Source organism: Chelmon rostratus, chromosome 22 (assembly GCF_017976325.1).
Source record: "Chelmon rostratus isolate fCheRos1 chromosome 22, fCheRos1.pri, whole genome shotgun sequence".
In the NCBI taxonomy this organism is placed as follows: Eukaryota; Metazoa; Chordata; class Actinopteri; order Chaetodontiformes; family Chaetodontidae; genus Chelmon; species Chelmon rostratus.
The window spans coordinates 1,193,134-1,210,655 of NC_055679.1; the positions used below are offsets into that span (position 1 = coordinate 1,193,134).

General features: G+C 41.8%; 1 protein-coding gene across 1 annotated transcript in view; it reads left to right on the forward strand.

Moving 5' to 3' along the window:
* The window catches only part of tmem178b (transmembrane protein 178B), a 103,863-nt gene that overhangs the window by 44,986 nt on the left and 41,355 nt on the right, over nucleotides 1–17,522 (forward strand). Inside the window, exon 2 of the mRNA XM_041964295.1 lies at nucleotides 9,250–9,363. Coding sequence (XP_041820229.1) covers nucleotides 9,250–9,363 — 114 coding nt within the window. The remainder of the gene's footprint in view (nucleotides 1–9,249; nucleotides 9,364–17,522) is intronic.

The following is a 17,522-nucleotide window of genomic DNA, read 5'->3' on the forward strand; positions in this document are numbered from 1 at the left end:
CAGATTTTCAGAGAACACAATCGATGAGTTGATCGAAGGTGTATTTTAATAGATGCAGGTCTCTGCACTGAATACACAGAAATGAAACTGATACCATTCTGTTTGCAGCCATTTATGATGCTTTCTTTCGGCATTAGCCTCTTCAGATCCTTGGGCCAAATTTAACAGTCATTAGAGGATACTCATTGTCATCACAATCCTTCATCTTCATCATCAAGACAGCAGAGGGCTGAAGACACATTTATAATTAACCTCTAACCAAAGGTCAAGCATCACCGCCCGAGGATGAAAACAGAGTCCCTCCCTCCCTACTGCCTCTGAGTCCAAAAATACTGCCCCTGAAAAAATAACCATTATGCATAGATCCAGACAGTACACATAGGCAGGTGTGCATACAAACACACACACACACACACACACACACACACACACAGCCCCACTCCTTTAGTTCACTTCCAGTCACCATCAGTAACAGATAGGAAATGTTGTCTGGCTCAGAGATGTTTGCAGAAGGCTGAAGGGCAATTTGGCTAAAATGACTGAGTTAGAAATCCATTTGGGAGAGCGGGAGCAATATGCCCCCGCCTCAGCGCTGGAAGGAGTGCTTCTCGGTGAAGGGGTGTAATGTTGTGTAATGTGCGCAAATGCCCGAGGTCCTGGATGAAGCTTCCTCGGGTGTCGTCGTCTGCAGAGACTAGCAGCAGAGGCGTTAATGTAGCGCTCGCTAGTCAGGAAATCAAATGGTGAAAGTGCAGCGCGGCTTCAGGCCGAGGGAGCAGATGGTGATTGATGTAGAAGGATATTGAATGTATCACACAAGCCTGGCATCAGATTACTCCTCATTCTCATTCTCTACTCCATCTTCATGCACAACTACATCCTTACAGTGTGTGATGCTCTCCATTCATCTTGACTTTGATGATAATGATACTGATAATAATACCACCACTACTAATAATAATAATGATAATAATACATTTTATTTATAGAGGGCTTTCAGGGTGCGCAAAGACACGTTATATACATTTTTTTACAAACCTGTGGGTGTGGATGCTCCACTTAGGATGGAATAACCACTGTATATTATGTAGATAATATAAATAATATATAATATGTTGATTTCACAAAACCTTATTGTCTCAAAATGATTTTGTGCTTCATAAGTAGACATTGTGTGTGCTACATCTTTCAAACTGTAGCAAATCAAGGGCCTGTAGTATTTAGTTATCAGGATCTGGTTTATCTAATATTCACAATAGCTTAAATGACTATGTGTAGTGTGAAAAGTTGCTCAAGAAGCAAAGCTCACACAGAATTATCATAGTTCCCTCAGCTATATGAAGTATGTAAAGCTCTCTTTGTTCATTGTTCAGTTACAGTGTTCATACTCCATTCATTCATTCATCAGTCAAAGAAACTAAATCTCATTTTCAGGATTTGTTGGTTAAAGATAAAGAAATTTTCTTTAGTTAGATGTATGAAATCCAAGACCACTTTTATTATAGTGTGTCATTTAAGAATTTGAGAGGTTAATGTCAATGTAGTATCAATGTAATAGCAATAATTAAAATCTTCCACCCACCCTTTTTTTGGTTGTGAAAAACTCCCACAAGACTTCCTTGTGTCCCCCCTCTTCTGAAAGTGAAATAATATTGGACTTCGATTCATCAGGTTGACACAAAGGCGACTCCCCATGAATGCCAATGTTGCTCTGTGACCAAACTATTTGAAGTAAGAACTTATTTATTATTTATCGGCTGCATTTTCCCTGCCCCCAAATGGACAAAAAACACTGATAGATGCAGCTTTGCAATGAAGGTTATGAACATGTCCAGTTGGGTTACACTATGAAATCTTGTTGTATATACATATATAAAAAACAGATTTTCCTTCATGGTTCTCTTGTGCTGTTTCTTCCACTCTCAACATGTTCCTGTGTGCTTGCCAGGCCCAGGACTGAGTCACGCGGCTGCCACTGTAGGAACGGCTGCTGAATGCTGCAAAAAGCTGTTGACTCATGTTAGTTCAGATCTTAAGTGACCCAGACCAAATGACTTTGTTTTGGAGTGAATACATAATTGCTCCTCCACAGGTAAATATTTGGAAATGGTCGAGACTGGGCTGCTGATTGCTGCATTTTAAACATTTTAGGATTTTTTAAAAGGCATTGTGCGGTGCCTTTTCCCTTTATAAATATTTAAATTGGAATACCGGATTACCTGGGGCATGAATACATTTTAGGAAATGCACTCTAAAAGCAGACTCAGTGGGTTCACAGGATGTGTTTTTGTCCCCACTCTCCAGTCTACATCATGTTAGTTACTGCTTTAAAATTGAGAGGATCTTGATCATTTTCTGGGTAAAAAGTTTCGCTTGGCTTTTTGGTGTTTGGTTGTGCACAATGAAACAAAATAACTAGATGATATATAAAACATAGACACAGAGAAACCAGAAAAGATAATAGGATTTTTAAAAATTCCACTGATTTGAAGTTGGCCGAGTTGGCCATGTGACTAGAGGTTTTTTAGGAGTCCAAAGATTTGAGTAAGAACCAAAAAAGACTCTGAAAAGTACTGCCTGGAACCAAAGTGGAGTCTATTATTTGAAAGCTAGGACTCAGACCGTCGCAAAACGAAATGCCAGACCTGAACTGGACAGGAGATATAGGCCCGATAGGCATTAATTAGTATTATATTAATAAGGTAATGTTAATTTACAGTAAATACTTTGGACCTTTCCTTTGTGCAGCATTAGTAGCCTTCTCCCCTGTGTCTTGCCATGATGCATAATCTATCCTTCTTGCCAAGAAAGTTGATGAAATCCAGGTTTCTGCTACTCCTCTCTTGCCAATTGAAAGTCACTTGCTGTCATGATGACAGATGACAAACATGACCAGAATCAGCTTTGCAGTCTTGTTGCATCTACCAAAATAAAGATGCCTTTGACTGTTTGCCCTTTTGAACTATAATAATGATTTCTCATTTGTTGCCACGGCTGCTAACATCAGCATTGCTAATTTGCTATCATCTGTGCTCTCAGAGACAAGTCTGTTGTGGCTCTTTTGGTTTTTCACCTTATTTCCTGGCCCACACTTTCTCGTGCTAATATTGCCATAATAAAAAACACACACTCACACTGCACCTTCATCATGATCAGCACTGTCTGATCACAGCAGGGTCTTCTCGGATCCATGCAGGTATTACACATAATGTTAAACAGAACAGGACCAACCTGGACCTGACTGACCACATAAGACATGGATCCAAACGTGAACAAGTCCTGGGTCGGGTCTCGGAACCTAAGGTTTGGGTCTACCCCTGACAACCTCTAATAAAAATACATTAATAATATAACACAATATCTTTAAAGTTTGAATTTAATAAGCTTAAATGAAGCACTTTGGCTCGTGCGATGCGTCCATGTACTGTATGTTTGATTTCCAGGCATTTACTGCTTTATTAAGCAGCATGTCGGATATATCTGAGCGATCAGATAAATGTGTTTCCCAGTCATAGCTACAACTTGGATGTTGATGTGAATACTAGTTACAAGTAAGAAACTGGTAATTACAGTAAACCTGACATGACGTGAGCGTGGCATGAGATCATGAGGAGGACTGCTCCCAAGTTGTAGCGCCTTGATGGTCAAAGCATGAACATCATGATTGCTCATCTAAGTGAAAGTCTACATTTTGTTGAAAGTGTGCATTGTTAAAGTTATAATCCTTTCAGCTAAACCATTGTATATTACAGTACAGTACATAATGCTGAATGTATCAATACAGCATGGAGCAAATTAAATCAAGGGCAGATCAGAAAATAGGGAGGCTTCTTAGAAAAAATATGGTGAAGCATACTTAAATCTCTTTCATAAGCCAGTCTCAAATAGAGGCCTTGTTCTCTCTGCAGTTGAGGCAAATAAAGTATTTATATGTATATGTATTTGTGTCTTGTGAACCCCTCAGGCATGGTTATGAAAGTTGATTACAGTGTGGGAAAGGCAGACTCTAAAAATGAAATATAACCACATAGAGATTCACTTACAGAGTTTGAATACTCTGAACGGTTAGTGCTGAAAGCGATTAATACTGTAAAAATTGTGGCGTGATGCAGTAATGATCTAAACGTTAACAAGATTAGTTTGGTGTTAGGATACACAACCTTGGTCATAGATCTCTACCATTTTAAATAGGTGCTCTACAGTTATCCAGATTGAGCTGATCAGTTCTGAAGTCACTTATCAGATGTCTACTCCAGGCTCATCTGAGATAGTCTGCTGCCAGACAAGCTATTGAGAGACCTTCTTCTCTGCACAGTGCACGCTCATGTATCTCTGCTGTAGCTCAGTGTTTTCTGTGGGAGAGTTGGGGGGGGATAAGACCAGCGTTAGCCCAGATCCAGAGAGCTAAGAGCTCAGCTGGCTGTGTGGTGACTTTAGTCTTTGATTTTCCAATGAAAATCACGATTTAAACATGTCCATATGGTGTTTTTTATATGTTGCAAGACAAATCCTAAGCACTCAATACCATGGCTGATCATTTCACCTTGGAACTGCAGTGTAACAATGATAGTCTTACAATCACAGATTCCGACAGCCAAGGTTTCATATGTAATAAATCTAAAGAACCAATCCCGTCAACTTGTGGGGTGGGGCTAGGGTGAAGCGAGGGTTTTGCCATTAAACCTGTACTGAAGCCTGAGCCTGTTTTATCCTGGGGACGCAGCGAGCATGAGCCAACCTGTTTTATCCGTTGACTGTGCCCAAACAAATCTGCAGTGTGCTAGATAACGTTAGCCAGCGTTAGCCTGCCAAGTTACACCATGATTCACGTCAAATGCTGACAGGACATTCTATGTGGCTTGGGGGTGGTGAAGAAGAAAGTTACAGCAAACGTTGCTCAAAACAGTTTTGTCAGATAGTTAAGCTCCCGATGAGGTTTGTGTGTTTGATGAGCAGAGTCAAAGCTGCAGGCGAGCAGCGGAGGGGTGGGTGGAGATAGAGGCGGGGACTACTTAGATCAACGCAAACTTCTGTACAGGAAGGCAAAGGTGTAGAGTAAGCCGATGTATGGCATGAAGGTAGTGCTTTCATGGAAAGGAAGCCTTTAAAATATGTAATTCTGATGAACAGAAATGAGTTTTTAGGGGTTTAATCAATGCCTGGAGACAAGCTGGAACTTTAAAAACTGTCATGGGGGAAACAGCAAGTCACTTTAAGCACATCATCGCTCTGCAGAGGAATGAAGAGACGCCTGGTTAATTAGTTCTGCAACAGTGCACTATAGCATTGTCACTTTTTCAAGGTGGCATTGTTATATGGGGAGTGCAAGTGAAAGTGTGGCAAACGTAAGGTTTATTTTGGACTTCAGCAGAGCTGCAGTGGATATCTTTGAAGAAGTGTTGCTGTAAATTCCTAGACAAAAAGACAGGAGTAATGCCCTTGTGATGAAGGAGTCTGCAGCCCACTGTCAAGCTTTCTGCTTACTCATTCATCCCTGAACTACAGTATGTGAAGGTGATTTCACATCACACTGCAGTGCAAGACATTTTGACTCAGAATAACATGTTAATGGTGTGTAGCTGTTGTCAATGCAGTTTTAATGTTTTGTATTTATAGTCCATGACAATTGAAAAGAGCTGTCATAGCAGTGGTGATTAATCTGTTCATCTCAAACTTTGGTCCACAATGAGAAAGCTTGAAAGCTAAGAAAGAATATCATGAAATCTGTTATAGATATTCATGGTCCCAGTGAATTTGGTGACCCCCTGAGCTTTTCGTAAAGCACCACCATTAGAATCCCCATGTTGGCCAAGCCTGTCAAAATGCATTGGTCAGATCACCATGAAATCACTGAACACATGCTGATTGTCTGCTCCTTAGAAAAGCTTATAAAGGCAAACAACCTACTTTGTCATATAGATGTGAGCACTCGATGGGTCAATGCATTGAAGCTATTTTGGCATTGAAAGGCCGTTCATGGCAGAGGTGAAAGAAAATTTGTAAATCTGCTGCCTCATAGATGTCAGGGGGGAAGTGAAGCTACCAGTGTTCGATTTGTTGCTATTATAATGCTTAGTCTTTCACTATTTGACCACTACAGAGAGAAATTCTGAGGACTTCAGATTCCTACAAGACAGAGTTTCTTTGGTTACCAGTTTGAGGGGCAAACACTTTCCATTTTTTCTTTTGGAGGATGAGAGATGAGCAAGAGCACTTCTTGCACCTCTTGTGGTGCCACTGACATGAGAAAAGGCTTGTTTCCTCCCTTCTTCGCTCAAAATCTCTTAACTTAATGGGCTCTCGCCACTTGTCAGGACAGGGCCCTCATCTTCCAGTTCCCACTTTTTAAACCCAAGTGTTCTTCAGCAACACATCCAGCCCTACCAATATAATAAGACAAGGGTTCCAGCAGAACACTTGGCAGAGAAATATTGATCACCTGAATGGTAAATGTTCATGTGAACAAACACCAATTACGTACAGCTCATTCCTACTTGTCCACATTGCAGCAGAAGAACAGCCTTTTAAAATCCTACAATGTCAGTGCACATATGTTTTACTGTAGACTGTGCTCTGTAGTGGCTTCCTTGATGTAGTATCTGTGTGTGAACAGTATGGAGTGGGGGCTTATTGAACAGTGGTGAGCCCTGTTCAAATAAGTGCTGGCTGGGTATTCCCAGGTAGTTCTGATGAGCCTCTTGTCAGGGACATCAGTTTATTGGCCTATTTGAAATCCTTCCTGCCACCAATCGCTCAGAGGCTTCCTCAAACATCAGAAAAATCCATATTAGCCCCATGACTCTACCACGCAAGAGAGATCACTGCTAGAAACCTTTCTGTTCATGCCGTAACATCAGCAGAAGTCTGTGTCTTAAAGCCAGTGGGATTGCACAGAGTTAGAGTTAAGATCTTCAAACACTACACAGGGGAAGCAACTCAGGAGATGTGCGAGCCTTCAGGCAAGCCTTCACAGAGCACATGGATCACATATGAACATCATTGATTAATCAGTGTTGCATTATGATGCCAGACACGAGAGACGAGGGTGTAAGCTTAGAGCATTTATTGGATTTCACTCCTGAGCAGAAGCACCTTCATGGAGATGTGAATGGGATGACATTTAGAGGCCGGAGAAACCTGACTGTTCGCCATCTAGTATCAGTCCTACTGTGGTTATACAAAAGCATGGGCATAGGAACCATTATAGATGTTTGACTTTTCAGGGATTTTTTTTGTTTGTTTTTTTGTTTTTTTCATTTTATCAGCTTTTAGAATAAAATAAAGTGCTATAGAATCAACTACTGAAGTGTGTAGTGAGTAGTTGCAATTCTCCATCTTGACCACCTACAACATTAAAATGCTCCTGGCGTGGTACTGCATCAGTGATAACCTGTTCTGTAATTTATACGACAGTATAAAACTCTGTGCAATAAGTAATAATTTTGAGCTTGTTTAAGTATTAGGAGGTTGAAGTGTATTATTATTCATAGTAGTGGTATTTCAGGGTGTATACTGTACCAGCTTGTGCACCATGGCTTCATCAAACACATCTAGTCTGTCTGTGTAAGGGTTGGGGCTACGACTGCACCCCAGATAAAGAGATGTGGACACCTTGATTTGCTTGTTTATGCCGTGTGTGCGCATGTGCATGGCTGCAGGACAGAGAAGAGATGGTTGTGTGTATGTGTGGGTTTATGTGTGAGTTGTGTGTGTGCGTGCGTGCATGTATGTGTGTGTTGTCTGTTTTTGCAGTTCAGATCTCCCAGGACTCCAATAATGCAATTTTCAGTAAGCCATCCAGTCTTGCCAGAGATAATTAGAGCAGATATGCAGAAATGGTGTCAAACAGAAGCAGCTCTTTCTCCACCAGCCAGAAAATTACAGTCTTGCTCTGAACATACAGTATTTCAGCCACCATTTTCACATTGTGTTAATACTGGCACAGGTCCATTGCTGCCCCTGGCACAGAGCCACACCAAACACACATTGTTGAAGAGGCAACAGTAAACTAGATCAGATAATTGACAGTGTAGCAACAGGAAACAGCAGACATGAACAGCACATATGACATAAAGTGCAAATATCACCATGCCGATTTACAGTTGAGGTGGAAAATTGTGCGTGGTTAACAACAACAAAACAACAAAAAAGTGCATTGGCTATACATTTAGCAAATAAATCATGACATGCATGAAACATGTTGCTTCCACTTAAGCTTCTGTTCCACTAAATAGATGAAAAAAGTGGTCTGTGTTGCTCAATGAGGACATCTTAACTTTAAATTAATACAAGAAACAAGCAGAAATGGCATATTTCCAGTATGTCTCCACATTTTTTTCATTGTGGCTCTTTTAATCACATCATCTGTTTGTGTCCTAATCTTCTGTAGTTTTTGTGGTTTATCAACACATTTCATATGACCCTTTTCTGATTTGCTACTAGGTTTGCTGACGTTTAAACAAATGAAACTGTACGGGGTTGCAGTTAGTGTAAACTTGTAGTTATGCTTGATTTCAGTATTGGTAGGAGACAGAGTACAAACAGTGATCTTGTAAAAGTCAGATGCTTTGTACACCCAACCATCCATCCTGAGATTTTACAGAGGTTTAAACATGTCATGATACTTCCACCGTTGCCAGTGAGAGAGAGGAGTCATTATTGAAAGGATCACAAGGGGGTGCTTGTCAGGGAACTGGTGGCGGCCAATCAAGCAATATTATCTTTCTATCTTCCACCATTGTGGTTCAGTATTTGTACAGCTCGGCGTATCTCCATTAATTCAGACATCTTTCTGACTGTCAGTTTAACTCAGGTCTACATTGTCAGTGAAACACTTCATGGAGAAATCCCACACACATCACCAGGCCAGGGGACTCTCAGAGACATTTATAATTATACCATGAATGGCTCCCTTGACTGATTATTTAATAGCTTTTGAGGAACACATCAGTTTTCTGACAGCCATTGTGTCAGAGTTGTAGGTAATGGAAATGCATGTTGAAAAGGTTCTTCAGCGTTGACACAATAGTGTCTCATACAACAGCAGATTGCTATTGTTTTAGGAAATATGAGTGATTTGCCAGTGTCTGGGTATTTAATTAATAACTGCAGACATAGCCTCTCCAGCTGAATCATCACACGGCGAAACAATGTTATCTTAACGTTCCATTCAGTCCTGCTTCACGTGTCATCAGTGCGGCTCTTATGTAACGACCCATGAGTCAATCCTTTCTCTTCTTTTCTCTGCAGGTTCCATCGCAAGGTGCTCCTACATTAAGTATCACTACTCCTCGGCTACGATACCCAAAAACCTCTCCTACAACATCACCAAGACAATAAGGCAGGACGAGTGGCACTCCCTTCGTAAGTCTGCTTGAACCTTTATTCTGTGACAACATACCATTTTATTTGCACATGGATATGCTTTAGGCTGAGTAAATTTCATTTCACTCTGTAATGTGCTTATATTGTAATATACATATTTTAATGAACAGAGGAAGATAAATAGAAATACAACAAATTAGCCAGAGAGCTATTCAATGTGCTTCTCTATCTTTATATTTAATTGACTTTCGTCCCTTGAGCTAACAGTGCCAGCTATTAATCTACTTATATTCAAGAGCAAAGGTATTAAAAAGCAGGAGAATTTCATTGTCATTTAACATGCGGGCTGCAGTACACCCCAGCCTGCATTTCATTAGATTTGTTTTCACTGGCAGAAAGGTGGACCATCTTCTTTCCACTGCTCGCTCGGCGTTGACTAAAACTAGCAAAGTGTGCTCTTGAGCCGGTTCAGTGTGTTGCTGCAGGACAGGGAATGGCGTTGTTACAGGAATCAAACACTTGCAATCACTTTAAGCATTAGGCCACTCTGCAGGCCTTGATTAATGCTATTTGATGGCGTTATTAAGTGAAACTGTGGAACAGCATTTGTCGATTCATCTGTCCAACACTTTCTTCCGGAGCATAATATTTCAAGCCACTTCTGACCAGATAGCCGTGAAATGCAGTGTGTCATGGTGAAAGTCATGGTTCACAGAGGATAATTGCCAACCCTCGTTTATGCTCCCCTTCGCCTTCTGTGTTGCACCATTACCAGATCAAAATGTACCTGTTATCAGCATAACGATGGCTGCAACACTAATTTGAAATTAAATGATATATGCTGTCTTCATTGGGTCCCAAATGATGCCTTGATTCCATAAATCCAAGTGATTTGCGGTGTATATCTGAGGAATTTGGTCTTTAAGAGCCACGATCAGGTTACCACTTCCATTCATCCTTCCATTATGTATACCTGCTCATCCAGCAGGAAGCTGGAGTTTATCCCAGCTCGCATTGGACCAGTGGTGGGGTACACCCTGGGCAGGTTGCCCGTTGCTGCCTATCACAGGGCTGAGACACACACACACACACACACACACAAACTCTGTGCACACCACTCTGTCGCCATGCTGCTCTCAGTCACCACGACTGCCCTCTCTCACATGTCACATGTCATTCTGTATGTAAAATATCTGACAGTATAACGGGGGAGATTGTCATGACATGTGCTGACCCCTTCACGGTTTCCAGGGGATTCTGATGACTCCTTGGCTTTTCCTTTAGTGCCCCCCTCAGGGTAAACTTCACATTTTAGGTCTCCGTGCATGTGGTTTTTGCAGGAAACAAACCAACAACATTTCCAGGATTGTGCAATCAATTTAACCACTGAGCCATTTCTGCACAAAAATCAATAATCTTTGATGGTGTCTTATGTAGAATTGTGGTGTCGTGTTGGTCAGTCCATCCATCTAGTCATCTATCCAACAGAGCCAAAGACATTTATCAGTGACATTTTGCTCAAAGACAAGATATCTTAAACACTAATCAGGAAGTTTAAATTCCATAAAATCTACTGTACATACTCTTCTCTGTTCTTCTCTTCCTGCTACCTATCTTCATCCCATAGGCCCAGCTGTTTTTGGTGATCTCTCTATTAGAACCAATATCAGGCTGTACTGTAGAAATGTCAGAACTGAACATGAATTTTTCTGAATAAATCCATGAGGATGAATCCACTACTGAGGGCTGTGATGATAGCCAAACCATATGTTGTTTGTTCTTGTTTGTTCTTGCCCAACATTGTCTTGGGCATAATGAACACTTAATTCTCTATTTTCACTTGTTATCCAGTTTAAGCCATACTAATTATATGTTTGAGTTTTATTTGTCCAGTAATCCTGGACCTGTAGAAAATACACAGAGTAGCTGGAGGGCTACCTCTCTACAGCACTTGCCTGTTAGATTATATCAGCATGTGTACAAGCGCTCAGAGGGATCTAGAGGGAGTCTATCTACTTTTAGGATACCTGCCATTCATGAGCTGCTCCTGTGGGCATGTTGTAGTTCTCCAGTCGCCTGGCCACTGAGCCAAGTGGAAGCACGCTCTGACCTCAAACTGTCACTGTCTCAGTCTGACTAGTCCTCAGCTGTCAGGTGACGGGGTTGGGAAAGGCTCCTCTCTGCTCCAAACCACAGAGGACTGCTCCGCCGTCTGTTTTCTTCCGCCTCCTTCGCACTACACAGCTCTGTCCTACAAAGCAGAAGAGAAAAAGTTTCTATTTAAAGGCCATTCCATAGAACATCCAGGGCAGCAGATGATATTATCTATGTATTATTACCTAAAGTTTGATTATTTAATCCCCAAATTTTACAATTTTTTGTCTTTTATGCAATGAAATAGTGAGTGGCTACAGTCAGTCGGATTAAAACTACATACTGTGGCTCAATCACATGTACAAAAATGATTATTTCTTACCTTGAGAATGCTCAGACGGCGAGGGGCAGTCCAGGTCCATCAAAATGAAATATGTCACAGAGCTCCTCTCATTGTTGAAGGCAAGACGGAAGACTCTTGGTGAGTGTGTGAGGTTCTTGAGAGGAGTAAACTTAACAATGTGGAGCAGGGAGTGCTTCAGAAGCTTTCTTGCCTCGGGTTTTGCCTCTCAAATGCATACAGACGGCCCTACCTTATTGGTAAAGATTGTTGGGGCTGTATGGAATAACTGCAGACACTACTCAGGGCTGAAAAAGGTGCTGCAAATATATATATTATTACATAATTATACATCAGTCAAAGACAACCCAGCCTTGCAACCAACAGGCCAACACTACAATCCAGGCAGCCTTGGTGCTGTCATGGCTAATGTCATCCAGTGTTTGTATGTTATTTTTAGCCACAGTCACACATGGAAAAGTACTTCCTAGTCATATTAATTTTGTGTGATATAAAACTACATAAAACACCTAATCACAACCCTGTGGTGTTAGGGGAAGGCGTGTATGCTGTATGGGTCATGTCAGGGTTAGATTTGGGGTCTTTTTGTGCTTTCTACAGGATAGCACCATGCCTTCTGCCCAGGCTAATTGCTAGCTACAACATATTCTACATAATTTTTCCACGCTTGTACTGCAAATTGCCCCTCTTGTTCTTCTCCTAATGGCTTACAGTATATATATTTTATTTATGCTCCTGTGAAACACACATATCTGAGCAAAAATCACTGTTGCATGACTGTGTTGAATCACACAGTCTGCTTTTAGCAGTCAAATGCAGACCTGTGGCATCTTACACTGTCTAATCTTGGTAAATCAGTGAATTGCATCTCTCTCTTTAACAGTTTACAGCATTATGTTCAGAGTATTCAGCTCCAGACAAATGTACAGTTCCCACCAGGAGCTCATCGACCCCAAATAATCTCCTGTGTATAGGCATTTTAGTTCCAACCAAGGACAAGAGACATCACATTTATTGGGCTAAATAAGAGTGCTGCTGCTGCGTATGCAAATGCTCTGAAAATATTTGGTTCAGTTACTGCCATTTTCTATTTTAGTTTTGGCTCATATGCATAGGAATGAGAAGGATGTGTTTCATCTTCACTATCTTGGCGAGGCTCAGGAATACACATAGCTCATACTTATGGCAGGAAGGTCACCCCTCTCCAGTCAGAGATGTTTAATGTCCTTATTACTGGGCCTATCCACACACCATCTGAGTGTGAGATAACTCCACTCCTCTAACCGATGGCCTGTCACTCTGACGTGGGTATGAAAACTAGAAACGGCAAAATAGTGAATAAACAAAGCCCTGTCCACTGAGTGAGCATCTGCACTCGCTGCCAAATCAATAACAGGTGCCGGATTAAATCACAACACTGAATGACCTACTAATAAAAAATTACATGTAGGCCTTGAGCTGGAGTCTTAGGGGACTGTCAGCTTCTAATGAGCTCTGGGTGTGAGTGCAGATAGACTGACCAGCTCAGATCTAACACGGGCAGACTTTTTAAGTTCATCAGCACCATCAAGCTGATTCTTGACTCTTTTTGTTAGAATCTTCACCAACAGCTCTGACACACTACAGTGGACAATAACCTCTGTAAGCTGCTCAGCTCTGCTCACTCAGAAGAAAACTTGCTTTCTGGAAGAGTTGAATCACAAGTTGCAGGTTGCTTATTACAAGCAATATGAGCAAATGACAACAGTTAAAAATACCAGTAACTGTTCATATGTTTTATCAACACAAGTGTCAAAGATGTTCAATACAGAAATAACTGAATAAATAAATGACAAAACACACAAGAGAAAGATGAATTTGTTTATGGCCCCGAATCCCCAAATAAATCCTCCCAGCTAACTGACTCGGAGGAATTTGACATTCATGGCACTCTCCAATCCCAGCAGGCACTGCAGTGCACTATATTTACTGTCTGCGTGAGATCTATCCACATGTCCAATGCTTGGACATTACTTTCTGCCAACACCCCCCAAACGCAATGCATCACATTTTATGTATGTGTAAATTAGAGTCCTACCTGCCAGTGATGATGTAAAACGGTAATGCTGGTCTGACATCTCTATTTACTAGTCACAGACCAAGCTATTATGTAGTGGAGGAATAGTAGTGAATGAAGACAAGTGAAAATGAAGAAAAGATAATTGTTTATTATAATCGACTGTATATGGTAATTAAGTCCTGGAGAAAGTCTCTGGCACTTAGACTCTACAGGGACATTAGTAATCGAGGGGCATCGCCCTGAGCTGCATCTTGATAAATCCTCCCATGGAGTCCAGACACGGGTGGTGGTGGCTGATGGCTCTGCTGACTGATGAGGTTGATGAAATAAGAGAGGAGAGAGTAGCAGGATGGAATGAGAAATAAACTACAAGCCGAAGCATGCAAAAGGAATAGTCGTCCTGAGTGAACTGTGGATAAACCTTCTTTTGTGAAAGAGCCGTGGGGTGTGGAAGCTAACTTTAATTTATTTCCGCTCGAGACATTTTTGTCCATGCAGTGGGTTATTCACAGCAAGGTGTGCACAAAACAGGTGACCTACAACACAGGGGCTGATCACCCTTGATACAAGCAGAGGGCATCATTAAGCACACAGGTGAGACTCTGTGGTCATGCTTATATCGTCCCGCTGGCCTTTGATCCAAATAAAGTATTGTTTATTAATGTTTTGTTCCAATTCAGTATTGGCAAATTTGTATTAACTTTGAAGAAGCTAATAGCAATTAAAAATAGCATCCCTCTAGTGGTGAGTATTCTTGAACAATGATGAGGACAAATGTTAAATACGTGCATTATTACCATTACCATTTACATTTTGCATACACCTTTGCAAAAATTGCCTGTTGGACTAACATTGCAAATTGAGTTTATAGCGTCATCCCATTCTCCAAAGTTTGGACTCCGGAGCTCAACTTGCCGAGTTCAGCCTCCTAAAAATGCATGTTTGAATTTGCTGTTCTCTCTGTTGATTAAAAGCCTAAAGAATTATGCCTTCAATGGGAATTAGCTGCTAGCATTAGCTAGCTAACAACTGTCAATGAACGAACACAGACGTATCAATGACATGCCACACTACAGGCTGTCAGCGCTCCCTCACCCATACAAACCAATGCTCTCTCACCAACACTGATCATTCAGTGGTTGAACTTATCAAGGATCAGACAAACTTGACAGCTTGGTGCACCTTCTGCACGATCATATGTGCTGATATCGCTCGAGACGTTTTTGTTGTTTTTTTCCTGATGCTTCAATGAGACGGGGAGAGCGAGAACCTCAGCTGCCGTTATCACAGCTGACAATCCCCGAGGCCATTTCCACGGTGACATAGTTACACTTGGTAGCAGTAAAGAATACGAGTGTGTCTTGGAGAGACGGATGCATTGACACCTTTTCAGCCTCATTAGACATTAGACAAGTGTTGAAACAAAGAAAGGCCTACCATTTTCAGCCATTCCAACATATCTTCGTGCAGCCATCCCCTGGAAGTGGAAGACCAACTACTGCTTTTTACGGATGAGTAACTCCACTTCAACTCAGCCCTTTTAGGCTGTTTGGTCAGCAGGCAGAGTTTAATAGTTTGCTGTTCAACTTCAGAGATGTCGTGGACCGAATCCACCCACAGTGCCTCGAGCCTTGTATGGATTAAGTAAGAATGACAACCTAGTCTTGGCTTTCATGAAGTGTGTGAAATTGAGCTCAGGCAGGCCTGACAATTTCTCCCACTCCCATTACATAGATTTGAGGAAACAGTGTGGTGACACTGACACGGCTTCAAAGACTCAGAGATGAACATGATACTCATTTGTTTCTGTCAGTCAAAAATCTGCAGCGACTCGCAGCGGCACCCGCGCAGCCGGGAACCAAAACCCCTTTTTCTATTACTGCTGAACATCAAAGCAACAGCAGAGAGTACACAATATCCCTTCTCCCACCCCCACTGTCTTTCACAGATGCAGACAGCATACATTTGACGCTGGCTTTTAGAGAGGACAGGATGGAAGGAGGTTTTCTCATGCTGCAGCTTAGGGATTTTGTTACTTCAAAAGGACGCATAAGTTGTTAGCTGGGGAAAGCTGTCAATGAGTGACAGTGTATAATCCAAGGCAGCAGATGAAGGTTGTGGCTGGGGCTAATTGTTCAGCAGACAGCCACTCCCACTCAATCTCATCACGCTGATGTGGCTGCTGCAGTTGGTAGATTATGCAGCGAGCAGGCCCGCGCGGAGATGACAGGGATTTAACTCATTGAGAAGCATCGATTCGCTGCTATTTAAAAGCCTTGTAGGGTTGGTGCTTTCATCGTGTTAAACTGGTAAGGTAGAACCTCCACCCTCCAACCTCCACCCCAACACAGTCTCTTTCACACTCCCGCACAAACAATCAGCACAAACAAACAGAGAGTGATCTGTCGGTCGGTCTGTCGGTCTGTCTGTCTGGGGAGTTTGCTCATATCAAAGAGTATCTCCCAGAAAGGTTTGCCTGTGCAGCGGAAAGTACACTCAACCACTGGGGGGTCCCCACTAAGCAAAGAGCACGAAGGTGTGAGGAGGGAGAATGCAGCCGGAGCTCAGGAGTGCTACACACTTTATCTGAGGCTTCTGCTTGAAACAGCAAAATATTAGATAAACTGGACTTGGCAAGAAATGTGGATGTCAAAGGTGGAAGTAGATCCTTTTTAACTTTATAGACACGGGGGAGCAGAATCATTGGATTTCGATATTAAAGCCCCAATCAGCTTGTCATCTAAGATGAACAGTGCTTTTGAACAGGCAGCTGTAAAGACGCACACCACTGATTTTACAAACAAAGGTCTGTTTACTCATCATGGCCCTACAGAGCCTTTGGAAACAGTTTCATAATGTCCTCTGTGGATCTGGAGGAGCTTCGTCAAGTCTGAGAAGCCTGCAGGCATTTACCAGACTCAGAAGGCCTAACAAAGAGACATTATTGCTTTGCATTATGGGAAATCTGCTGCTTCAGTTTTGACTAATTCAGCTTTATAGCAGTGCAATACAAACTCAGTGGAATGGCCCTCTAATGGTAACAAAATAGCTGAGTGTAGCTTCAGTGTCAAAAATCAAACATTCTCTGTCTGCTGACGGAATGATTTTGACAGCTTACCTGAAAATGTTCAGATCAAATCAGTCAGTCAAAATATGATCATGTTATGTACTGTGCTACTTCTCTAAGGCATCACAATGCCATATGACATATGTTTTTGTCTAAGGGAGGAGCCCATTTATTTGTGTGGGCGACAGGATGTCCTCATTGAACAAGCATTTCCAAGTTCTGGATATCCTTCATTCACGAGCAGTCTTATCAGGCACTTCGGTGATGTTAGCAACTTTTGCAAAAAATAGCATAGAGCTGTATATGCACTCTATACATCAGGTTGAACAGTATAGCTTCTGCTTTTGGCCACATGGAGGCTTGTTCAGCCCTAATCAACAAAGACTCAGTAAAAGGCAAATTTGCAATTTCACACAGTTCATGTTTCCTCCCAGAGATGTTTTCACTCAGAGATTTTTCAGGTTTAATAAGAAACGATTGAGAGAGATAGCTTTGAGCCCAGGCAACACCTGTGAGTGTTGTGACAGCGACATGTGCACTGTATGCGAAGTGAAACAGTGCAGTAATAATGATGGTGGTGTGGAGGAGACTGCAGGCAACACAAAAACGTCTCAGTG